The 25,598-nt window shown below is 37.3% G+C and overlaps 1 protein-coding gene and 1 long non-coding RNA gene across 9 annotated transcripts in view; one reads left to right on the forward strand and one right to left on the reverse strand.

Annotated features, from left to right (window-relative positions):
• The window catches only part of RPGRIP1L (RPGRIP1 like), a 44,556-nt gene extending 21,342 nt beyond the window's left edge, over positions 1-23,214 (reverse strand). For 2 of the 7 annotated variants that reach the window (XM_032123619.1, XM_032123616.1), the window contains exons 1-12: positions 23,129-23,213; positions 20,563-20,654; positions 19,622-19,763; positions 17,547-17,845; positions 16,245-16,344; positions 14,706-14,849; positions 11,395-11,500; positions 9,113-9,259; positions 7,765-7,838; positions 3,228-3,367; positions 951-1,057; positions 686-742 (exon numbers count right to left, since the gene is read on the reverse strand). In XM_032123619.1, the coding sequence (XP_031979510.1) occupies positions 686-742; positions 951-1,057; positions 3,228-3,367; positions 7,765-7,838; positions 9,113-9,259; positions 11,395-11,500; positions 14,706-14,849; positions 16,245-16,344; positions 17,547-17,845; positions 19,622-19,763; positions 20,563-20,647 (1,401 nt within the window). In that variant the 5' untranslated portion in view covers positions 20,648-20,654; positions 23,129-23,213. Of the gene's footprint in view, positions 1-685; positions 743-950; positions 1,058-3,227; positions 3,368-7,764; positions 7,839-9,112; positions 9,260-11,394; positions 11,501-14,705; positions 14,850-16,244; positions 16,345-17,546; positions 17,846-19,621; positions 19,764-20,562; positions 20,655-22,986; positions 23,075-23,128 lie in introns of those variants that run through there. The other 5 variants (XM_032123622.1, XM_032123623.1, XM_032123618.1 and 2 more) reach the window with 4 other exon arrangements.
• Positions 23,215-23,240: 26 nt separating this feature from the next.
• LOC116450811 lies at positions 23,241-25,239 on the forward strand. Of its 2 annotated transcripts, XR_004242981.1 has the most exons (3): positions 23,242-23,328; positions 24,073-24,195; positions 24,679-25,239. It is a non-coding gene; the product is annotated as an uncharacterized LOC116450811 (long non-coding RNA). The 2 variants fall into 2 exon arrangements; XR_004242980.1 differs by lacking the exon at positions 24,073-24,195 and having other exon boundaries at positions 23,241-23,328.
• The last annotated feature ends 359 nt before the right edge of the window (positions 25,240-25,598 follow it).

The following is a 25,598-nucleotide window of genomic DNA, read 5'->3' on the forward strand; positions in this document are numbered from 1 at the left end:
AACAGTGGAAACATTGCAAAATTATTTGTTCACTGATTTCTTCCTCTCACTCCATTTTTAATTTGTGCAAGAGAAAAAAGAATTGAATATTTTCTGAGTATCTCTGGTTTTCTGTTTTAATAAACAAAGAGAAGTTGCTAAGCATTACTATACCACATACTGGAACTTCTGTGCTTACGGTATGCTTGCATCAATTACAGAATTAATAAACAAAATTAGTTTTAGTAAACATTACAGGGATAACAAGATGCCACGATGAGTAATTTAACAGAGAAAAATGAAGTTTTTTTAAAATGGCTCAGAATCTGATTAAATTCACTTTTGATGTTATAATGAATTATTCACATAGATTTAATTCTGGCAATTTTTTCATTTTCTCTTCTGATTAACTGTCACTAAAAAATGACAAAAGCACACATTTGAGCTTGAGGCATTAACTACTAAAAGACGCTCAAATAATTCAGCCCTTGAAAATTCCAGGTGTGTAGAAAGCATGTAATGGTCAGCCAAGGGTTTAACAAAAGAAGAAAAAAACCAACAAAACAAAACAAACAAACAACACCCCCTTGCACAAACAAGAACGTAATAGAATGCAAAATACAGAATTCTAGAATGGTTGGGATTGAAAGGGATCTTGAATACCATCCAGCTTCAACCTCTCATATGTTCACTCTTTGTAAGTTACCTTTATAAGCAAGAGGGTTTCATTGAGTTCTGCCACATCAACATCACTTTCCTGAAACTTAATGGAAAGATGTTATCAGATGTGAATCCAAGAAATACATTCAGAGTAACAAGATACATTCTCATTAGACACAATATTTTGCTTGATAGCATGAATAAATAAACACTTATTTTTCTATATTCTTTGACTTTCAAGAAGTATCTGCACTATGCATAAAACACAGAGGGGGTTTTTTCCTCATATTTGAAACAAAAATATAATTCACCTTGGTCAAAAACTTCACTTGATTTTTTAGATCATTTAGTTGTTGCTTTTGTTCCAGGTAGCGTAACTGCAGGTCTTTGTTGTCTTGCATCAGCTTTTCCTTTTGGTCTTGATATAGAAGAACAAAATATTATACTTAATTAAATATAGTTTAAAAAACTAAAACCTTTCTTTTTTAATATTAATATATGCATGAAAATTTCATTTCAAAATGCAGAAATCAATGTATTTTGTATGGGGAAATCCTCTATTAAGACAACCATAAAAAATTGTACTTAGTAAATAGTGTACTCTGTAAAATGGTACTATAACTAAGAAGAACAGATGCAGCAATGCATGAGACTTTATTAACGTAAAATAGAAGTTATTTAGACATAACTAAGTAAATACATACACTGTATCAATTTATGAGATAAGTGACACCAATCCTTGCTATAGGAATTGTTTCAACTTAGATTTCGTACTAGCTTATCTTAGTCTTTTAAAATTTGCACGAAACACTACTGTTAGTAAGATTCAACGAAACGAACCAAGCAGCTGTTGCACTTTATGGCTTAGAATCTGGGAAATACTGGTAAGGCAAGAAACCTGAGAATAAATGTGTAAGGGAAATGGGGCAGGTGGAAGGGTGTTAAAGCTTCTGCAAGTACCATATAAAAAAAAAAAACAAAACCACCATAGTTACAGTGTTACTCTGTTTTCTGTCTAAATATACTTCTTTTAAGTATTACAAAGCACATTATGATGTTATGGCCAGAAAAATACTACTAAAACATTCAGATCAAATTACAGGGTCATTCTAAAAGGGAAATACTGAAGGAGGACATGGAAAATGTCAAGATGATGTTGGGTTTCCTGAAGCATTAAGCATTTTCAAGGCTTCATTTATTTTACCATCTTTCTCAGACCTGGAAAAGAGGTTTAGGAAAAAGATTCACATGCCAAACTAGAAGGGGTAGACAAGACATTATTCCTACTCTAGTCCTAGGCAGTACGTAAAGAGAAGCATTAATTTCAATTCTCCTTCAAAAAGGAATGTGCAGCAAAGGCAGATACTCTGAAGTACGTGACTGAAGAAAGTTATACTGCCTATGTTTTGTGAAAGACAGAGTTGTAATCAAATCCTAGATAGAGAGGCCTAGAAGGGTATTAGAACATCAACTCCAGCTGCAGCAAGTCAATTCAGAAGAAATCGAAAGTGTAGTACCCTGGCGATTCAGTTTAAGAATACAAGCTACCTGGGGAAGGGACAGTAAACCCCTGACAGTTAAACATAATGCCCACAGGAAGGAAAGAAGACGCAATGCCAGTTTTTTCATAATCAAGCTATCAGTAAGAACTGTTCATATGTCATAACCCCATATTAACGTAGCTTAAGGCTTTATTTTAGTATCACTTAAGGCTAATTTTGCAAACACTTGCTGAGGTCAAATAAAATGTTTAAATATTCAATCTGGTATTTGAAGTCAGCAGAGCTAGTGAGGATCCTAATGGTAAGCACATGCTGAACTCAAGCCATAATCATAAGAATTATTCACAACAAGTTGGCCCACTTCATTCCATTAAATTGTTCACAGAAATACACCTCTTAAAAAAACACATTTGAAGAATCAACTCTAAACAAAATATTTTCACTTTTGGCCTGTGCTTGTCTTTTGTAAACGTCATATTGCTACGGTAATCAGCGCTGAGATAAAAAAAAGATTGCAAGGTCAGTATTCAATAAGAAGTTGTCCTACAGCATGAAGAAAACATCTATGAAATAATCTGCTCATTAGATTAAAAGAAAACTGTGTTATTTAAAATGTACAATGCTATAAATAAAAATCAGTAAATACTAAAAATACAAAAAAACTCTGAATTAATGAAATTGAAAGACAATTAAACATCACCAAGGGCCTATATGGGCTTCATGTAGCTTTGTGCAGTGAACAGAATAGTGGTTAATAATTTGAGAGAGACTGTCAGATAGGTATCTTTTCTGTAAGGACTTCAATGTAGAGAAGAAATACTGAATAAAGAGTAAATATTAACCCAACAGATGAAGAATGAATGCAGCTGAAATTATATGAGCCTCATTCAGCCCACATTCTGTATTGGGTCAATTTTTGCACTTAATAGATAGTCATAACTTAGGTGCATTTAGCAAATGTACACTTAAAACGCAGCTTTGAAAACACCAGCAACAGAAACTACACATTTCTGGGCACTGTATCTCAACTCCAACATGGGTATCATCTCGCATTTTGAGAAAATACTCATTTTTTCAGAAATATACCTCTTTCTACTTTGATCTTGTCGAGGATTTCATTTTTGTCTGCTAAATCAGATTTGATAGCCGTCTCAAGCTTAGCAATTTGCAGTTTCAGTTGCTGTTCCTTTGATTTCCATTGCTGTTCACGGGGCAGACTGAAGACACTGTGATAAAACATATGTTATATGCAAAACTTTTAGAAATCAGCTTCAGCAGAAAATAATCAAGAAAAAAACCTTTTAGCAGCACAGAGACCACTGTCATCGTGGCCAAGGAATTATGCAGACATACACTGGTCTGCTGCTGTTGAAGTCGAGGTGGCTGTCTCAGGCTGCAGTTAAAAAACATGAAAGGTTTGTGGGATGAGCAAAGGAACTGGCCTCAATTTAGAGCTCCAAAGTTAAAAAAAGTTGGTAGCATGTGATATTTTTGGACTAGAAAAGGACTTCAGATGCATATCCCAGAATAATCCACAACTTCAAACTTCAGCCAGCTACAACTACAAAACTGTATTTTTTGTGTACAAACCCTCTTAAAGTAGAGAATTGGGATCTTCCACCTGATTTCTTTTAAATTTGTGAAGCATGCAGAACCTAAAGTCAGTCGTCTGTTCAAAGAAATGTTGACCACAAAGTGACAACAGTTTTCTCATACTCTAAAACAACAATTCTGATACTGATTAAGAAGCACATACAAAGTAATCCTTCTCCTACTCGAAGAAATAAAAAACTGGGAAGAGTGGGAAAAGAAGTTGGAATAAGTATCTTGCCTTTAATATTATTTACTTGCAAACTGCCAATCTATTTGCAAGGAATGCACGGATACAGAATCAGAGCTGCTGAAATCACAACAAAATGTGTAACTCCAATTGAAATGAAAGTAATTATATTATATAATTTACAGTATAACTCCTTGCAGGTAAAAGTAAAAGCAATGCAATGTGCTTTCTTATAACTTAGACAGTGAGTACTATGCTCTTCATAGTACTATTATTCAATACCTGCATTCTTATTGACTGGAAAAATGTCCATCCTAAAAAATCATAAGCTAGTTTATTCATTTACATATTCCGTGAAAAATCACAAATTGTGGGTTTTTTTCAAACAAAGGAGCCAGTTCCTCAACCGCTTCCTTTGCTGAAGCTCACCAGTTAACAAATATTATATTTGACATATATGAATGTATGAAAAAATCTTCTGGAATCTATTTTGCAACCTATCTCTTCCAGAGATCTATGTAACAAGCCTCAACCAAAAAAAAATGAAGGAGAAGAAAGAAGTATTGCAGAAGGGTCAGCCCATAGAGCCTTGTAGACTGTACCTGAGGACTCAAAGAGAACAGCCTGCTCTGATGGGTGACTTCATGCAGTGGTTCTGAGTACTTATAAGTGCAGTTACATCAAACTTGAAAAAATACTTGAAGAATGACCTTAAGGTTAAAGAAAAAAAAAAAACTATTGCAGCATGAACCGTAGACTTGAGTATACGGCAAGGGTTTATATTCCGGATTTGTGCTCTTCTTAAAAACAGTTGTATTTCCCTGTATTTTGTAGTTTCCTCATACCATACCTAACCTATTTAATAGTTTCTCTAGGCATAGAGCATTTTACATTTTGACAGATTGTCTTTTACAGTATGCATGAACTTAAGGAATGCTTCTACGTCCTGCGGTAATATATATTTTACTCCCCTATAATTTTGAAGATAATATGCAGGGAATATAATGCACTGCACCCACAATCATTCCATAGTACTGCCTAGGTACAGAAAAGGTACAGTGTGTTCTCTAACTGCTTAGATTTAAAGTCTGATGGGTCCCATAAGGAAAGAATAAATCATATCAAAAAAGGTTTCAAATATCCTTAGTTTTCACACTTCTGAAAGTGTTTTCAAGTTTTAATGACAACTAGACATGCATTTATTAGCTTTAGGTACAATAATTTCACATAAAGATGTAGCTACATCTAATTCAGTTTTTCAGAAGACTATACTGTCAGAAAAAACATTAAGAGTTCCTATGACAGTAGTTCAAGACCTTGGTGTTTAAATTATGAACATTTTAGAAGACAGGTTTCATCCAAGCCTATATAATGCTAATGTTTATGTTGGTTGGCTTGAATTGAGTCCACTTGTGTCGCTTTCTGCATTTGAATTTTAAGATTCATGTGGAATTTCTTTCACATCCACTGCATTTCATCAGAGTTGAAGCCATCTGGATAAACTATAATGTTCAACCACATCGGGCACTGTTTCTTTCGAAGGAATTTAAGCATTGCTAGATTTGCATTACAAGGTCATATGAAAACCACTCCTCCAAACCTTTTATCAAAGTGCATTATTTTCTTGGACACCTAGTAAATAGTAAGAGTCAACTGACAAATTCATACTTGTTCTTTGCAAACTTTTCTGGTCCAGCTCTGCAGTCTTGGCTTTGGCAAAATTGTTATCAGCTTCCCAAAAATAACATTAGGAAAGGATGGGTTTGTGACTCTTTTCCTCTATTAAAAGTAAGTATTCACTAATTATCTAGCACCTGTGGACACTTCCTACCCACTGCTAACAACAAGTAAGCTGCAGTAGAGTTGCATTGTGAAAATGGGAAACTGAAAAAGCTGGCCATTAAACAGTGGTTATAATGAAATCATCCATTTCTCTAATTTCTTGTTACTCCATGTGCTGGTTTTGGCTGAGGCAGAGGTAATTTCTTTTCCTAGTCATTGCTATGGGGCTGTGTTTTGGATTTGTGCTGAACGCAGTAATGATAATACAGAGATGTTTTTGTTACTGCTGAGCAGGGCTTGGAGACAACCAAGGCTTTCTCCGGTTTTCCTACTGCCATCCTGGGGAGCGGGCTGAGGGTGTGTGGGAAACTGGGAGGCGGCACAGCTGGGAAAGCTGGCCAAAGGAATATTCCCTAGTATATAAAGTGAGAGGAAGGAGGAGGAAGGGAGGACATTTGGAGCGATGGTGTTTGTCCTCCCAAGTCACTGGTACGTGTGATGGGGCTCTGAAGGTGCTGAACACCTGCCTGCCCCTGGGAAGCCAGGAGTGAATTCCTTGTTTCGCTTTGCTTGTGTGCACGGCTTTCACTTTCCCTATTAAACTGCCTTTATCTCAATGCACAATTTTTCTAGCTTTCACCCTTTCAATTCCCTCCCCAGTCCACTGTTGGGGGAGTGAGCGAGTGGCTGCGAGGGGTTTGGGGGCTGGCTGGGGTTAAACCACAACATGGAATGATGAAACATGAATCAACGTTTAAATGGGACTACATGAAAAGACAGATCACTTTAGGTAAAAGAACAGCCATGTTGTAGGTTACTGCATAGTAACAGAAGCATATTTAAATTTATTTAGTTAAACATCTTTTAAAATTCTCTATGACTAAAGTAGAACAGAAATATTTTGAGTTGATTTGTTAGTAAGTGTTATTTTTCTGCACAATGATAAAAGAGAAAAAGATATCGTAATCAGAAATATTTATACGATGATCAAATTCTGGAGAAATCTACAAGGAACTTAAGTGACAGACAACCGATCAACTGTCCCTTTACAAAACTCTGAATATTGTGATTATACAACTGTTACATCTCATAAGTAAAAAACTGTTTAAAGTTATTTGTACTCACCATTTTTTGCTTCTGTAATTTTTAATTTAACCACAGACAGTACAAGAAGTATAACAAATATTGTAAGAAAACTATAAACAAAATCTGGTATCACAACTCACGTTGTGTTTAGTCATTGGTATTTTTTTGACAGACGTCACACTGACAAGCCAAACACTCTGAGAAATTATTTCAATACAAGAAAAGACTTCAAGCATTTTACCTACTTTCTGAAGCAATTATTAACTCTAAGACACGTGCCTGATTTTCTAACCCTCTCGAGTGCAAAAAATCACGTTTCACAACAAACAAAAAGCTCATTTGAAGGTCAGATTTTTCTTTCATATGCTCATGGCACTTGGCTAGAATTACTTCTTTTCTGTATCAGTAGAAATGAAATGATAGCTATTACAAAACAAACAAACCACACCTTAAAAATAAATAGTGGAAAAGCTGACAAATATCAGACTTTACATAAGGTCACTGAGAAGTGCTGGAAGAACTTAAGACAAAAATTCAAACACCTCTTTGTTAAAAAAAAAACAAACAAAAAAGAATCCCGAACCCAAACCAAACCCGAATTAATATATATCTACCTAGATGTACTCTTCTTTCAACAGTAACTCTAAAGAAAATAATGAGAAATTCAAATAAGAACTTCTTGCATTTATGTTCAAAATACAGTGACTCTTACTTATTTTTAATTACATTTTTAAAAGAAGTAACCTACTATTTCAAGAGTATTAGAACAAGTTGGTCCATTTCAACAGGACAGATGAAATACAGCCAGAGAACCATAACTGTTTCCATATACACTTACTGATACAATAGACTGGAGCATGAACATATTTACATGTGTGCACAAACACTCAATGTGCACATTCCAGCACGTAGTGTATGAAGACCTATTCAACAGGACAGGAACCTTATTTTTTATATACAGAAACCATAACTTACCTATTATGCAGCTTATCGTAGTTTTCCTTTAAAAGCTCATTCTCTTTTTCTAGATCATTTACTCTTTCTTGTAACTAAAATGAAAAAGGAAATTTCATTTGATGCATAGCACGAAAGTAAATTACAATGAATGTGTGAAGACAAATAGTTAATAATTTATAGGCATCATCAAGCTACTATTTGTTCTTTTTATACAAAATCAGAATCACAGAATACTCTGAGTCGGAAGGGATCCACAAGGATCATCAAGTCCAACTTTTAACTGAATGGCCCATTTGGGAATGAAACCCAGAACCCTGGCAGTATTAGCACCCTGCTCTAACCAACTGAGCCAGTCTCAGGATACACATCGGTCTCTCAGAAGCTTCAAAATAACAACCTTTTTTCATCACATGGATTTACATTTGGCCCAAACAGTCTTTTTCATTCTGTTTATATGAAGCTGAGACTACCACGTTGCAGTGGAACAAGAGTATGTGATCACATTCTCTCACGCAAAATAATATAAAAATCTAAAAGTCTAAGTGCATTACTGACATTATAAACAACATATCCATGCTTTCAAAATATTCACTAAAGCAAAATATAACTTTAAAGCTATGAGATACCAGGAAGATACCTACATGCATTACAATAGTTTAAAGGTTTGGAGGAAGTGTTTATGAGATAATCTCAGTAAACTTGGTTCATGCAAAATACATCTAAAATAGGTAAACCAGGCGGTAAAACTAAATTTAAGCTACTACAAAATGTAACAGAAAAACAAATAAGCTTGCAGACTCTTACTCCTCATGCACTGAAGAGAATGAGGAATAAACCGCTTGATTTTTAGCCCTAAATGTGGATGACAGTAGTCTGAGAGCCTCTAGACAAAGAAACAGAAGTAATTGATTTGAACTGCTAAATCAGATATAACACTATACTGTACTGGAATTAAATCAAGTTGAAAGAATACTTAAAGAATACTTACCAATAAGTATAAGAATACTTATCAATAAGAATACTTATCAATAAATCAAGTATGATTTTCTTTCAGTTAGCAAACCACTTGTTCAGTATCAGAATTGACATGAAATCCTAAGCTTTAACCTCAAATATTGTCCAAACACTGGTGCAGTGACTACGTGGCACAGGGATCGGGTGTGATTGATAATTCTATCAAATGGAAGCAGCAGCCACTGTTTTTTCTTTTTAATGGGATAAAAGGATATCTATTACTAGGTCAGTCTTCTAAATGTGTTTGAAACATCTATTCACATTTCCATAATTAAAAGGTATCCCATCATTAACTATTCCCTTATCTATATGTACCTCAAGACGATTCAACATCTCTTGAACACAGCCTCACCTCTTCTGTCCTTCTGTTTGAAACAGTTACTGACTGCAACTCTTTCTGAAGATGGAAACACTTGGATCGCTCCTCTTTAAGCTGTACATTCAGTTCATCACCTTTTGCTAATAAAGCATCATGGTTGGTCTTCAAGTTCTTTAGGTTCTATGAAAAGGAAGGAAGGAAGGAATATCGAAATCACACCTCGTATAATGTTCCCACACTGTGTTTCAACAGGGGGCTCTCATGGCACTATGGAATAGATGCTCTCAATGTGGTCAGCAGGACACATTCTTGAACTTAGTAACTGAAAGTAACTTTCAATGCCCATGGCCCAGAGAAGGCGACCTTCTGGTCGCCCTCATGAACATTAACCCCTCAGTTTACTCATGAAGAAAATAACAAAGAAATACATCTGTAAAGCTAATAAAAGATTTTGCAGTGGTTACAGCGGTTGGACATACTTGCAGCAGCAAGCAAAAATCAATGTTGCTCATCATAGAGCTTGCTGCTGCTCTCCTAAACCTTGTATTTATATTTATTTATATGTACATACAAGCACACACACATAAATCTTTATACTTACAGAAATACATCTACACACACAATTGTAGATATATAATTCTTTCGCAACCCCCACGGAACCCTCGTGCATTCAGTTTTATTTCTCAGCTAGAAGTACTTTAATAAAGGACTTCTGTTTTCCTTTACATTTTCATTTCCTTTCATGGATTATAGGAAGGCACATTTAATCAATTTTAATATTAAATGGAGCATGCCGATAGAGCCTCTATTTCCAGAATAGTAGTTAATATTATACTGCCTACATTCCACAATCCTGTAATTAAGCCTCATCCATTAAAAATTTCAATGTAAATCACATTCAAATTATGACTTGAAACAAAATAGTTGAAAGGCCAATCTCCTGTTTAATAAAATGACGGGATGAGAATTTATGCCAAATACATATGTGAATTTAGTTAATGTTTAATGCTTTTAGACAGAAAGAAGTTAGCTTCATTTTTTCCATACAACATTCCTACAAAGTAGTTAAATGGAAAAGTTGAATGCTAATCCTGTAAAAATTGTTCACATTCTCATGCAGTCTGAACAGACCAGAAATGAACAAAAAACCCATGAAAAACCAATCACCAACTTGATCTTCAGCCTTTCATATCTCATTTCTCAGTAAGATAAAAATCACAGAGAATAAAGAATATTAGCAGTCAGTCTAAAAAGAAATAGAGTTATTTTTATAATTATTTTACTAAATAACTAGTTATTTATAATCATAGAGTTAGAATTTAAATTCTAGAGTTAAATTCTCTCTGACTATTTTAGATGTTAGATTTCTTAAAGAGAAAGAAGACAAAAAGCCATGTTAAACCTTTTCTCAGTTTGGCAGAGAAGATACAAGAATTAGACTGAAGAGGGGAAGGGAGGCAAAGCAAAACATAATGGAGAAATGGAAAAACACGGGCAAAAAACGGAATCAAACAAAACTCAAACGGCACAAGCGTTATTTAGCATGCTAACAATAAGAAGACAGAAGTAAGAGTTTTTAAGGATACCCACTGCTTCCACTTCATAAGGCTGGATACTTTGTAAAGCTCTACTGCAGTTAGGATTCCTACTCACAGGAACTGTCTTTCCCATTTCCAAAGCATTATCATTCCAAGGTATTATCATACCACCTCTGTATGCACATGCGGTTCTCCAGACAGGAAAAAGCAGAAGAAAGCTTTATAATTAAAACTACAGAATCTGCCATGGAATTGCATGTTCTGGAGATATTTTCATAAAATTGCTCTTTTTATAAGGAGAATTATTACTTAAAATGGCCTTCTAAAATAATTTCCACAAACATATGAACAGAGGTTAAATCCTAATGTCAGAACAAAAGAGCCAAACTGCCCAAACTTTAGCAAAGAGTAATAAAGTGGAGGGGGCTTGGTATCCCTTTTTAGTAAATCACTACATCTAAGTCAAAGCCTTCTCTTTAAATCATCAAGGATCTCTTTCCATAGCCAGACAACTCAGTTCTTTCCTCATAATCTGCTCGGTACAACTTTGCAGATGAAATCACTAAGACGTGCTAGACCCTGATGAAAAAAAGAAAGAGTGATTAAGACTAAAAATCCCTACTCCATTTGGAGTAGTTTGAGTTTCATGTAGTTGCGGTTCATTTTAATGTACTCAGTATTGACTCAGAATCAAGAAGTGCATATAATTTTTTTTCTTCTGTTTAGCATGCTTATGTGACAAGAGTATAGGAATGTTACCAATCAAATTGCAATTACCTCTTGCAACTGGAGAAATTTTCCTTCCATTGCTGAAAGAGCATTGCTTTTCTCGGCCAGCTGTTTATGGACCTTGATCATTTCTACGTTGTCCTGAATGTTTAGCCTTCAAAATTAAAAAGAAATGCATCATAAACACATATTTGGAAGAAGATGTAGTGTATAATACCCAAATTAATTTGTTCTTCTATAATTCACACTAGAGAGCTTAGGTAAATAAATATGGTACTGTATGATAACACAGCAACTTCAGTCAACACATATAGATCTTTGTTTATTGTATAAAACTGTGTACGACAGAAAGAGAAAACAATCCTATGCCTAAAGAGATTGCTTTCCAACTTTCCCACCATCCAAAATATTCGGTGCCAGTAGAATGCCATTTTGTGAAGTTTCCACCTATCAAATACCATAAAGAAAATGTGACTTAGCAATTTAGACTGTAACACCTGAAGTCTGGTATTCAAACAAGCTGCAGGTGTGTCTTAATTACATGAAAATCATTTCATATCCATGCAGATATTCTTACAATTCAAAGATTAATTTGAATATGTACTGTTTATTATAAACGACATTTAAAATAACTCAAGATTTAAAAAAATATTTACTTAGGTGTTTCTCCTTACTTCAAACAGCGCAACTGAACCCCATTACTTCCATAAGCATGAGAGGAGAAACTAACCGGGATTTTTACTAGCATACATGATGATAAAATCAGAGTAAATTTTCTGTATTTGAAAAGAATTTCTCTCCCAATATTTGTCTATTCTAGACACGCTGGACAAATCGTCCCCACACCATGCTGGAGCAAGTGAAGGGGCTACAAAGCTTACACATCCGGAAAACAGCAGAATATGTGAAATACCACCCTTTTACTCTTTAAAACATCAAATCCTATTGTGTTTTGGCATTGCCCAGCTAATTGTCCTTACACAGCAGAAACATACTTATGAATCTGAGATCTTCCCAAAGAAACAGTCTTAACTCAATGCTAAAACTATCATGTGTCTAAAATACTGTTTCGTACACAAAGTTGTGGTGAGTACAAACAGCAGCACTGGCTCATGCCAGCTATTAAAAAGCTAATAAAGTAGTACATTTTTATTAATCTTGTTCCACACATCAAACAAAAGGCTCTGAAGCTTTCCAAGGTTTTTTCTTTTGTTTTCCCCACTTCTTTTCCCTTTTTTCTTTTTTCCCCCTTTTTTTTTTTTCCTCTTTTTTTTTTCTTTCTTTTTGAGTAGAAAAAGGAACAGATGATAGTGAATTTATGATGTACGGGTGTCAACTCCACGGCTCCTGACAATCAACACTAACTACTTTTTCAACAGTGAGCGAAGCAGCATTTGCTTTAAACAGGGTTGGGGCACTGACATTATGGAGTGAATTGTTCAAATCTGGAAGTGAAAATTACTTTTTATTGGGATCATTTCAATTCTTACTACAGTAGGAGTATTCATCTCATGAAGCTTCTAACTACAGAAAACACATTCGATTAATTACTTCTTAGCGCATTACATCCACCACAGTATCAGCTCTCATCATATGCTAGAGCAACAAAATGATTTCTCTGCAGTACTTCTCCAGTATTTTTTCAATTTATTTAAATAAAATGTGTCTAAAAAATGTCCACTGCCTCTAGGTACACAAAAAGGAGCTTGCTGTTGGAAGAACGAGATAATTTCAGATTTTGTGGACAAGGCCAAGTTAATTGAGGAAGACTCTGTTGGGAAGGTTCATTTTTCTGTAAATGAAGTCCCAAAACAGTAGAATCAAAACTGATGATCAAACAGCTTTCTCCCTCCCAGGCAGTTGATATATTCTGTTCCCAGAACAACTGCCCAGGTATTCTGCTGTAACTTATAAATAGATGTTATATACAGATTTAATAGAAAAGTCAAGGGTACCTTTCACTTAAACAGATAATATTTTGCTCAAAGAATAACAAAACAATGTATAAGACTAAAGACATATAAGATAGCTCATTCAACATTTTCTTTATCGCCGAGAGAGTAAAAAGCTGTGCCCCAGAACCCGAAAACACAGAGGTCGAAGTTAAGAAAAGAAACTAATATTCTTTTGGAGGCAGTAACATGATATAATGGGCATATTGATGTGCTCTAGCACACCTTCTACCACAACTACAGAAATAAGGAACTGTATTCTTCCACTTCAAACTTCATCGTTAAGCTGGATCAAAAGATCTGAAATGGAAAATGAAGTTAGGAGAAAGTGACAGTTAAAAGCACTAAGAATTACGTTTTTGGTGTACGTCAGCTATTAACCTCAGAGACAAGCTCTTTTCCAGACCTCCTATCATTTGGATTGAAAGTAACGCAGGAGGGTCCCAATAGCCGGCCGGGGACAGCTGTATGGAAACGGGGGACTGACAGCAACCTACACCAGAACGAAATGACTAAAGAAAGGATCTCAATCTGCACTGTACAAATTTATGCCCATAAATCCCAGATGGCTGAGCTAATTAAACTGAGGTCTAATTAAACCAGACCCTTTGCATCTTGTCTTTACTTCTGTATGAGCAAGACTTGGATATAATTCTGAGACTACTCTTTTAAGAGTTTGACTATTGTATCAGCTGGACCAGTAGCTCACAAAATTTCTGCATTCACATCCAGAACAAGAAAAACAAGAAAGTAAAATACGTACCACCACCACACTTGTCAGGATCTCTTGTCCTCTGTCTAGCAAAATAAACAAAAGGCCTCTTGGCTAATAGTTCTCAATCACAAATGCACCACTGGCCAAGGTGTACACATGGACTCCCAAGCAGACAAGGACAGAACATCAACGTGCAGTACTCTTCTCATTTTACAATGCTCAGGAACTAACAGGATTGTATGTTGATGCACATCATGTCGTTTCCTTTACCTCTTATTTCTTACAGGAACTCAAACAAAATGGAAAAAAGCCCCAAGAATGCTCACCTTCTAGTAGCACCTTTATCTTGTAACTGACAGTATATTGCAAGAAGCCAAACAATAACATTGCATGAACAGCTCTAGAATCTAAGTTATTAAGACTATTGAAATACCAAACACCTGTTTCACAAATGCATTTTGGGATGGCTTTAAAAATGTTCTTGGAAAATACTTACTGCTGTAACTATCTCCTTGCTTAGAATTATCCATGCTATTGAGCAGAACATTTTACGACTTGGTTTCACCAAACGGACAAAAATGAATAAGGTCCGTATTCCTTTACAGAAGTAGTAACTTCAGCAGCTACCTGCTAACATCATGACATGGGTCTCCTAATGCTTCCACCACGGAGACTTTAATTTTTCACAATACCTTTGGCTGGCTGTACCCTGCTCTTTCAGCCGTAGGAGGGATTCTTCAATTTCCTTTTCTTTCCTTCTTAGTTGACTCACAAGAATCTCTCTGGCACGTTCTAGTTCCTCAATGTGTTTCCTTTGGGACTCAATGACAGTCTCCCTGCAAGTACAAGCATCCTACATTCCAAAACCAGCTACGTATTTTTTCAAAGAATACAAAAATAAATGAATGCTCAAGCAAGCCAAACTTTTAAGTGTTCTGCAAAATCTGTATTTCTTATTAACATACATCAGAAGAGAGGCTTATGAACAAATTGTGAAAACGCAATTTAAAGTCTCAAAATAAATGTTTCTGTGGAGTGAATAACGTTTAGCAGAACCTCCGCACAAACGCTGTTCACGGTTTCTTGTACTCTGTATTAGAAGTATCCTCTTTGTAATCCATTAGCACCTATGGTTTCTCAAAACCAAACCACCATTGCTAGCTATCACAAGATTAGATCTTCAATGGATGGAGATTTTTAAGCTTTTATTCTGAGATAGGGAAATCTACACCCAAAAAAAGAAAAGAAAAAAAAAAGAAAAAAAGAAAAAACAAGTGTTTTAAACAGTGGAATTTAGCCAGTTAATGCAATAAAAACAATAATTTATAGGAATATTTCTGTACAATTGCTTCCTACAATTCCAGTTAATCTATGTGTTTATAAAATTTCAAGTACAAAATAAATGACAGCACATTAATCCATACATTTTTAAACTTAGCTTGCCCATTTATTGAAAATTCAGCGTTGACAGAGAATGTAATCGATAATCTGATTTAAGTACATCACTATGGAAATAAACAAACAGCTCTTAGAAAACCCAGGTTCTAAACATACAATTTAGAGAAAAAAATGTTCTAATCAGACCTCAATACCTTTAAACTAGATGTTAACTACCTTTTCTATATAACACCTCTCTACTCTCGTGCAATCCCTATACATCAAGGATGTTGTAAGGGTTTCCTAAGCTTCAATTTCAGTTAAAATGTGCAGTTGGATTACAAACCACACTTCAAAATGCAAAAGTGAATCAGAGTCATTTTACATAACTATCCCAATACTGTGCTTTTTGCACTTATCCATAAAATCTGTCTGCCTCCAGAAATGAAACTTAAATGCATCAGCAAAACACATTCACATAGTCACCACTTGCATGGTGGAGCACATTTTAGGACTTAGGTCGGTAAAAAATTTGCAGCTAAGGTCCTTTCTGCTTTTGTCAGCTCTGACCTGTAACAAACTAGGCAGCACTGCATCCTAGCAAAGAGAGGCTCACCACTGGAGACCAATTTTAACTTCCAGCCAAATTCTTACGTACCTACGTTTTGCATTCTAAATCCCTGATTCCCTGTTTTCCTTATAATAAAACATTTCTGCATTGTTACCAGTGTTATTGTTGTCAGATCCAACAGTTCTATTTTCTGAAGTGAAAACTTCTTAAAATATATACTTTTTTCTTCAAGAAAATTCTAAGAATTATAATGACAAAAAAATAAGTAATATGAAAATCATACAAATTTCTGATTTCAGCCCTTGAATCCTCGAGCAGACTCTGTCCATATTTGGGGAGCACAAGGTCAGATGACCTCACTTCTAAACTCTGAAATCTCATTCCTGAAAACCAAACAGAAGATAAATGCTTGACATGTTGCATGAAAAAGCTTTAAACAAGCCAACTATCCCTATACAGTACAAACAATTGTGACTTCTATACAGCTGTCATAAAAAGTATTTTTACATCAAAATCACATGGAAAGAAATAATCAGAGTATGTATGACATAGCTGCTGTAAAATCTGAAGGATGGGCGATGCAGAATAGTGTTAAAGCGAACTGTTAAAAACATGCCCTGGAGGGTTTTTTTAGAAGATTTTACTTTCAAAGACAGAGAACACGGATTGCGTCTTCAAAGAAGAGAAATATCAATATTATTAGACAGGAACGTGGACTTATAATTACTTTTTCGCAGCACTTGCTTTGCAAAATTCCAAGTATCATTCACCCAGACATGCAACTATGAGGACTATTTTTTAGTAGCAGTGCAGATAATTTCCTTGTGTTGTTTAGAAGCATCCTAAGCCCGTGGCAAAGAAGAGAAGTGAGAAATTAATTAAGGAAGAATTGCTACTTCAGGAGCAAACACAATGGTTTCTCCACATTTTTCTCTTACCCTTCTACAGCAAGAAGAAATTAACCAAGTTTTGAGGTGGGACCAAACACATTTCATTTCAAAGACAGCATTAACGCTGCCATCCCTCAGTCCCTAGAACTGAATCATTTAGGTTCGAGGTATGATGATACCAGCACTTTCCCAAAATGCCTGAAAAAACTTACCTACTTTGCCACATTGACTTGACCAATTTTGATCTTTAAGTATTATGTTAAGGTACTGGCAATTGTGATATATACGTGTGTGTGTGTGTGTGTGTGTGTACAGATACATATATGCGCCTAGAATTTTTTTTTGTTTGCTTTTGTTCAAACCGAGGTAGTTCTTAGATGGTTGCACTCAATAAAGACAGCAAGTATTTACTGAACATTCATAACTGATTAGGACTTTTGGATGAGCTTTCCACGGTATTTTTAAATCAGCCAAACAAAAAGCAGATACAGGAAGCTATATTTATTATTGGTCGAGGTTTCTTGTCTCTTAATGCCTTAGAGACACTTAAACTACCCTAATTTTATCTAGGCATTTTATTTTTAGGTAACTGCGCTGCATATTTTCTGATCTGCACTAAAAATGTTTTGAAATTCAGACTCGTGGTTTCAAGAGCAATCTAAGAGTTCACCATTTTTAATAAATGTGAATTATACCCTTCTTGGTGTGCTCTGGCATGCCAGCAGCCTCACTCTCTTTTTTGAGACCAGTGTTCACACGAGACTGAATGGAGCTGTACGGACACAGCCTATGGCCTTGAATCTGGAGCTGCTGTTTAGTTGAAATGAGTTTGTTCCGGAGGCTCTCATTTTGTTTCTCAAGCTCACGAACTCTTTCTCGCAAATGCTCAATCGTTTCTTCCAGCTCCAGAGCCTGACCCAGCCGCGTGGGTCCACAGTCAGCCCGGTCACATTTTCTTTTATCATTAACAAGCCGTATTAACTTGGTGGTCATTCTGGGGAAAACAATCAAAAAATATGAAAAAGAATGTGAAAAGTCAGCACAAAAAGTATTTTGTTGAAAGGAACATAACCACTGTGAAGACCTCAGCGCAGAACCTTGATAATAAATTTCAAGTTTTCATGTAACTATTGCTACCTGTGACAAACTCCTTGAAGATAACTGAAATCACTGTGCAGCAATCTGCTTTATAGCACTGACGAGTAACAGCTTCCTAAGGCTTATCATTTAAGGTTAGTAAAGGAAAGACACATTACTCCACAGGCTGCTTAATTTTTAACGCATGACCTTATATCGGAACCTCTGCATGCCGTTAAGTTACGGACTTGGGATCTTTGGGATGGGGCAAATTATAAAAGCGACAATACCACAAAACATCTGACTATTGAAAGAATGATAATTTTAGGATTTAAATATACATTTCATTTCCAAAGTGCCTAAAATACACCAATGGAGATACTTAAGAAGGTACTCCTGAAAAAGGGACTTAACAGTACCCGTTACCATACTCAGTTTTATTCTGGGTAAATATGACCAATGCGCTTCGGAGAAGGAACTAACAGTTAGCTGAAGAATATAATTAGATATAGAGCATATAGCTCTCATGTCTCTTCAAAAGGATAAAAAATTTTGCCTTTGGCATCTCGAGTTGTACTTTTCATTTCCTTTAGTTTTGATAAACATTAGTTGCTGGAACAAAAGGCAGAGAGAGCACTCGGGGGTGATTTAATTTAAAAGAACAGAAAACACACCTAGCAGTAAACGGAAAAAGCCTGGAAGAGAAATAGAGGAGGAGAGGGAAGGGGAGTAGAAAAAGAGGGAGAAAGGGGGAGAGGGGAAGAAAAGTGGCTTTGATGAGAGACAAGTTCAAGACTTCACAAAATCAGCCGCACATATTCAAGATCTGTATCTAGTTTACAGGGCATCTACTTTTGAAGGCCTAGAAAGAAAACTAAAAATTTTCAGCTACCCTTTGATTAATTCATTAGCTCCTCACCAGAAGCTGGCTTAGATGCAGAAAGACTGTTAACAATTAGCACAATGCGAACACAGAGTATGTTTTGGTATTAGTCAGCCCTCCTGCAGTATCATAATACTACAAACAGTTCTGCACGGTCCAGATTGGTTTGCCGCCACAGTAAGCACTGGCAAAGATTAGCACACAAATCTTAGCATATTAAGTTTAACAATCAACCTAAAGCTGCTTGTATATTTGTGGGCAAACTGGGTACTGTGCTCCCCATGGTACTTGGGAGCTCTTCACTGAAGTTACCTATTACACTGAATAAAGGAGCGATAATTATAAAGAAATTTTAGTGCTAACTCACCAATAAAAAGCTAGATGCTATTCAGCCTCTTGAAAGACAGACAGGGACCAAAAAAGGGGCAGAATCTCTCTGTATAGGCCATTTTGATTCTAGAATGAAACTCCTGATGAACCATTAGGTTTCTACAGCCTGCTCTTCAATTCCCAGAACACCTCTTATATTTGTACTCCGCCAGCACGGCTGGGAACCCAAGGCATCATCTCCGATGTACTAGACAGTGATGTATGTCTGTACACAGAGATCTAATAGGGCTCCCTGCAAAAACCATCTCACATACTCAGAGACAACTAGAAATCAACACAAAGATCACTTCCAGTGGGTGATTTTTGCTACTGCATTAAAAAGTGCTCTGAGAGAAATCAGCATGATTTTTAATTTGTTGATGATGCTTTCAAGGGACAAAAAAGTGCTGTGAGTTAAAAAAAAAATATTAAACTCCATACCTTTTAATTTTCTCCTCTTGCTTATTTGCATACTGTTTGAGTAGGATGTGGTCATCACGTAAACGAAGGAATCTGTCTTCCAGCTCCTCTCGACTGATTCGTGATAGGACTTGTTGAGCTTTTACGTTCTGTGTAGATGATTCTACCCAAATCAAGGCAATTTTAAATTACCTTCAATACATTCAACAACACATAATTCAAAGTCTAACTCACTTTGAAATTCTGAAAACAAATTATTGAAAATTTCCAAGTAATTTGATATTTTATACTTATTTCGGTCTATTGATCAATCTCCTCATTGATTAATTTCCTCAGACTTACTGGCAGGTTAATCACTTCCCTTTTTTCTTCCTCTTACAGACTAAAAAAGCCCGTAGTTCAAATGACGCAGCAAATTGACTACCTACCAGGCAATGCAAAGGTAGCAATTTAGCAAACAACCAGGAATGGTCAAATATACTAATTAAAAAATAGGATGAGCACTACCATTGAGATGCTTTCTAATCTGTTTCAAAGTGAACATACTCTCTTGAAGCTTGAAAGAATTAACTCACAGTTGTGAAAATGGACTCAAATACAAGACTAAGCCCGGTAGTTCCATTCTAATAGCAGCTGAGTAACTTATAAGAATTGCATAGTACTTCTGGTTCCCATTTTGTTACATGGATCTCACCTTGTCCTCCATTCAGCAAAAAAGCATTCTCTTTCCTCCTGGAAGGATGAATGCTATAGCTCGATGAATTTTCCAGGTTTTAGCATCTCACAGCAACTTCTCTCTTATAACAACCAACTTGAATGTACAATGGGTCACAGTATCTTTCAAAATTTAACCCAGATTTTGAATGGTATTTGAACTTCATTTTGTGAAACATTTTTAGAAAGAAGCTAAGGAAGCCACTGATCGAAGTCTGTAATTGCAATAAATAGCATCTGGTACAAACCTTGTGATCCTTCGATTCCAGCTGGAGTTAGGACTGTATCTCTCACAGCCAGGTTCCCCACAGTTTCATCAGCTGAAACAGGCATGGCTTACCTAGGGATAACAAAATTCAAATGCCTCTGCATCTGCAATTTAAGCTGTGAGACTAGAATGAACTACAAAACATCATATAAAATGATGGCAAACGTAATGACAGGTTCACTGGAATGACAGACTTGTGCATTACTGTAAATGCTCCTATCTCAACTGAATTGCTCAGAGGGCAATCAAAACCTTCAAGTTTAACACTATGCCATCTTTAATCCGTATCACAGCGTCCCACAGTGGTAGCGAGGAGAAGAGAGATCCAACAGGCAGGAATTCTGCAGCAAGATTCCTCTTATTTAATTATTTTATGACTCTTTTATAGACTTTTTTCTTCATAGTCTAATTGTTCAAAGGATCAGCCATCCCTTAGGGTGATTGGCTTAAAATCCTAAAACATCCATTGTCAAAATATTTTTCTACTGTACTATTAACAAGGCTTTGCAAGGTCGCAGGTGTTCATAGTTTATGGACAAGAAGCAAGAAAAATTCTATAGTTTATGGAAAGAAGCAAGAAAAATGCTTGCTAGCAGCAATATTTGTATCCACAAATCCATGCACAAAATACGGCTTATTTCGTTACGCAGTAGCTCCAGTTGTATTTAATGTGCGCAGAATGTATTAGCTTTTTAAGTTCTAGTTCTGTTGTCTTCAGCAATCTTTAGGCTAAGGCCAAATTTCTAAGTGGATGTGGGAGGAGGACCTGAGCGGGTTTCCTCGGGGTTTTTTTGGTTTGGGGTTTTTTGGTTTTTTGGGGGGTTTTTTTTGTTTGTTTTTTTAATTGTTTGTTCATTTTAAGACAGGTCAAAGCTTAAGGCATCAACTTAAGGTAGGTGAGTAATGCCACCTTCCACATTTTGAATGGGACTCTGAAAGCAAGGTGCGGAGGGTTATGGAGTCATTTCAATGTTACCTGCCAATCTCCTAGACTTCTTTCAGTCGTTGTCCTAAGAGAAATTATTTTTTAAAATAGACACTCCTATGAATGATACTCATAAATCCAAACACATTTCTTTCTTGTGACAACAGGAAGTTCAGCTACATGACCAAGTGAGATTAGGAAAGTATTATTTAAAATATCAATCAGTGTAATATAGGAAGATACCGCTATTTTTTTCTTGTCTTCCAGCGCAGAAAATTAAATGCTGGCCAGAGAATGAAGGAATGCTGAAACAGCATTAAAAGGAGGCGCGTGAAGCCCTTAGGACAGCATTTCTCCCCTGCACTGCTACACCTTTCAGGTGACATAAATCCTTAGTGAATCCAAAAATATCTAGGAATGCATTGGCCTATTAACAGTGATGTTAAAAAGACTTGCATCAGAAGACAGAAGTGACATAGTATAATTCACAGACATTCCATGAAATCTCTCTTAATTTTATCATCAAAATTACTGCTATAGTGATGCCTTTCTTTTACCAGTAAAGCCCTCTATCATAAACTAGTCTGCATATGGCTTTGTCCTAAAGGAACAAAAAGGATTAATGGAAGTTCAGTTTCCAACAAGTCGGTCTTGCTTTCAATCTTCTGGTTTTTCACCACTAATATTTAGAACAAAATAACAATTTATACCTTGACAGATCCAGATGCTACACTGAACCTTAAAAATTTAAATCAGATTTTATTTCCAAAAAAAGTTACCATACAGTCACTTCTGCATTTTTGTTAATCAAAAATAAAAGAACTTCACGTACAAAGAGAGGAAAATTTTCCATATCTCTAGAACTGGCCTGTAAGAACTCCCAGTTAGCTCTAAGCAAGAATTTTATAGTTGCCGCAGTTAAAGAAACTGTAACTTTCTTGTATACCGCACTACTTAAAAAGATGTTTCTATCACCATCTGACAAATTACAAAAAACTGCACGTGACTTTGCAGCATTATGCAAGACCAGCCTGTATTGAGATGAATACTTACAACTAGAGAATCAAACCTCATGCTTTAGGTCCAAATTTTCATATAACTCACAGAAGCAAACCGTTGCCCCAGCATCATTCCAAAGCAGCAAAACTAAAGACTGATTACTTAAATTTTCAAAAGTACTCAGCCAGTGGGTGTGGCAACTACTGCCAGGGAACGGGTTTCTAGGGAAATCTCTAAAATTACGACATTTAATTGCTTCAACGGGGATTTAGAATTTCACGAGTCTCGTACGTGGCCAAAATGATTCTTTTCTTGCTATTTTCCCGCACTCGAGCAGGAAACGCAACTCCCGCTTTTTACGTACAAAACAGACACCGCAACTGAAAAGGCCTCTGGAGCCGCTCTGAATAAAGAGGCGAGGCACCGCCTTTCCCACGGGCATCGAGCTGCGCGTGAGCAGCCTCACGGGCCTGACACTACCTCTTCAGGAGCTCCGCCGCGGGCCGGCTCCCCGGCGGGGGACAGCCCGCTGCAAGGCGCGGTGCCACATCCCCCGAGCAGCTCCGGCCTCGCAGCGCTCCCCGGGCCGTGCCCGGATGAGGAGCGGCCACCCCCCACTCACCGCCCAGCCGCGTTCCCCAGCGCTCCGTCCGCAAGTGCCGCGGGACAAACGGCTCCTTCCGCTTCCGGGGCCGCTACCTGCGAGGAGTTGGAGTTCGGGGCGAGGCCGAGCAGCGCCGCCCCACGCTCGGGACTCACCGTCGCTCGCTGCCGGCGCAGTGCTCGGGGAGCAGAGCAGGGGGGCGGCAGCGAGAAGCGAAGGTACCGCTTCAACATGTGCAATATGTAAACGTTTTCTAGAATGCAGCTCTCGATGGCTGTCGTACCTCTGCTGGGTTTGTTTACAAAATAACAGTCTAGAAAAGCAGTAAGTGACTCCTTTAGAAGTGTAATGCTCGGTTTAGTCATATTAATGAAAGGCAGGCTAATTCTATAAAAAGATTTTTAAAAAGCTTTCTAAGATTGCAATCGGATGCACCTGCACAGGGTGTACTGGGTTTGGTATTGCTATTAATTTACTATTCAACATTAAAAGTGTCTATACGGGGAGGTGTCGGGAGGAAAAGGTTCAAAACGGATTGGCGAGGACAAAGTTGTTTCTAGAATTGTTTTCTCTCAAAGACCAACCTTGTCCCTGGGAGATCCTAAAATTTCTCAGTGTGGAAATTTCAGGTATTTGTGTTTGCTTTAAGTTGTTTTCTGTCAGCCGAAAGAAATGGAATTCTCTCAAAGAAGATATCAGGATGTTAAAGACTTAAGTGTATTTTCCCCGTTTGCTTGGGCCTACTTGTGGGGGGAGAGAAGAGAGATAGAGACGCTCAGAGATTGTAAAAACACACCCTCGTGAAGCAATGTGCCCGTGCTGGGCACGATGTTACCTTATAGCAGTGCGCAGGCCTGCCGCACACACTTTTTGCCCCTGCTAAGATCCAGTAAGCTTAGTGATGTCTGTGTCCACTGTTTTGCCAGCGTGATGATGGAATAAATCTATTTTTTATACTTCAGATGTGGATTTTGGCCATCTTGGCTACTTGTATATTTTGTGACTCGCACAGCAGGAAAAGATCCGATCTAAGTTTGCAACCAAGGATTTTAATAGAAAAATAATTTTAGAGCCTGTTGGCAGTGGTAAGATTCTAAATAACTCTTTAAAGACAACCTGGTCATTTTGTAATTGGTCTTGTTTTGGTACAGTTGCATACAGTTAAATGCTGTCTATCAGAATCCCAGGGAACTGGCTTTTGAATTGTAATGATGCAGTATGTATGTTTCTTATATGTGATAAGCCAGTCTCACTCTCTGAAATTTTCATGCGTACAGCAAGTTTTGTTTTATGCCATTATGGAAGAACATTTCTGTTCCAAGTACACGTGGTAGAAGTTCTTTAGAGTGCAGGGCTGTCATACAGCAATTTCCACTTTGCAAGTCACTCAGTTGTAAGTAAGATTGAGTGTGTAGCAGAAATGAAATCGCTTATGCTAGTATTTAATGTTCCAAGCCCAAGAGGAGGAGGAGGATGTAAAAATTCATTCTTGGGAAGAGGGTCTGAAAAAAGTTTGGAAGCTACAATATTGGAAATGATGCAACACTTAAATTTTTTTTTCCCCGCAGGGGTTTGTTCACCTTCATCCAGTGGGAGGGGGATTTGAAGTTTCTCTTCAAAAGACTCTGTTCAAGACTCTGTTCACTGGGTGAGGCCGGATGAGCTTAACATGAACAGATTGGGAGTAGCCAGAAGACACACGGGAGATAAGCAAACATTACCCCCCCAGTGCAGTTGGAGACACCCGGTCTGGGAAAAGACTGATAAGAGAACCAAAAAATAAGGACCAAATTAGCATCAAAAGCAAAGGAATCAATAACCAATAGGAGGTCGAATACAAAGAATTATGTCATTTAAGACTGTTCCGGTTTGGCCAGATTTAGAAATATATATATACTCTGAGAGAAGGCACAACCACCCCTCCCCCCACCAGGTTCGGGAAAAAAAAAGACGAATGAACAAGAATTTCTTTGGGTTTTGCATGTATAAATAATATGTGAAAAGTCTGGTGAAGAACCACGTGTGATGGAATGGTTTTCACTGCACAGCCCATGCATGTGTGGATGAAATAATTTCCATTGCACATCCTGGCCAGAATAAAGTAATACATAATTCTCTAACATGGAAAAGATGTTGTTGGAGAGTTTCTATTTTTCCCGTAGTTTCAGTGACGATAGAGCGCTGCCTTCGCAGAGGAGGTCAATCCCACCCGGAACGGGGAGCTGCGGCGTGTGGGGAACGAATTCCCCCCGGCCTCCCGCCCCAGGGCGTCCCCCTGGGAGCAGCCGTGCTCCAGGCCGTGACTGTCACCTGCACACCTAAGGACTCGGAACGGGCGTTACGCACCACGGCTGTGGCAGGGACAGGGTCAGGTGCGGCCACAGAAGTGGCCACGGCACTGTCCGCACGCTGTCCCTGCCGCTTCTCCCGCAGCCGCCGGCGGGGGGCAGGAGCTCCCGGCCACCCGTGCTCCAGCCAAGGGGCCACC

Source organism: Corvus moneduloides, chromosome 14 (genome assembly GCF_009650955.1).
Source record: "Corvus moneduloides isolate bCorMon1 chromosome 14, bCorMon1.pri, whole genome shotgun sequence".
NCBI lineage: Eukaryota > Metazoa > Chordata > Aves > Passeriformes > Corvidae > Corvus > Corvus moneduloides.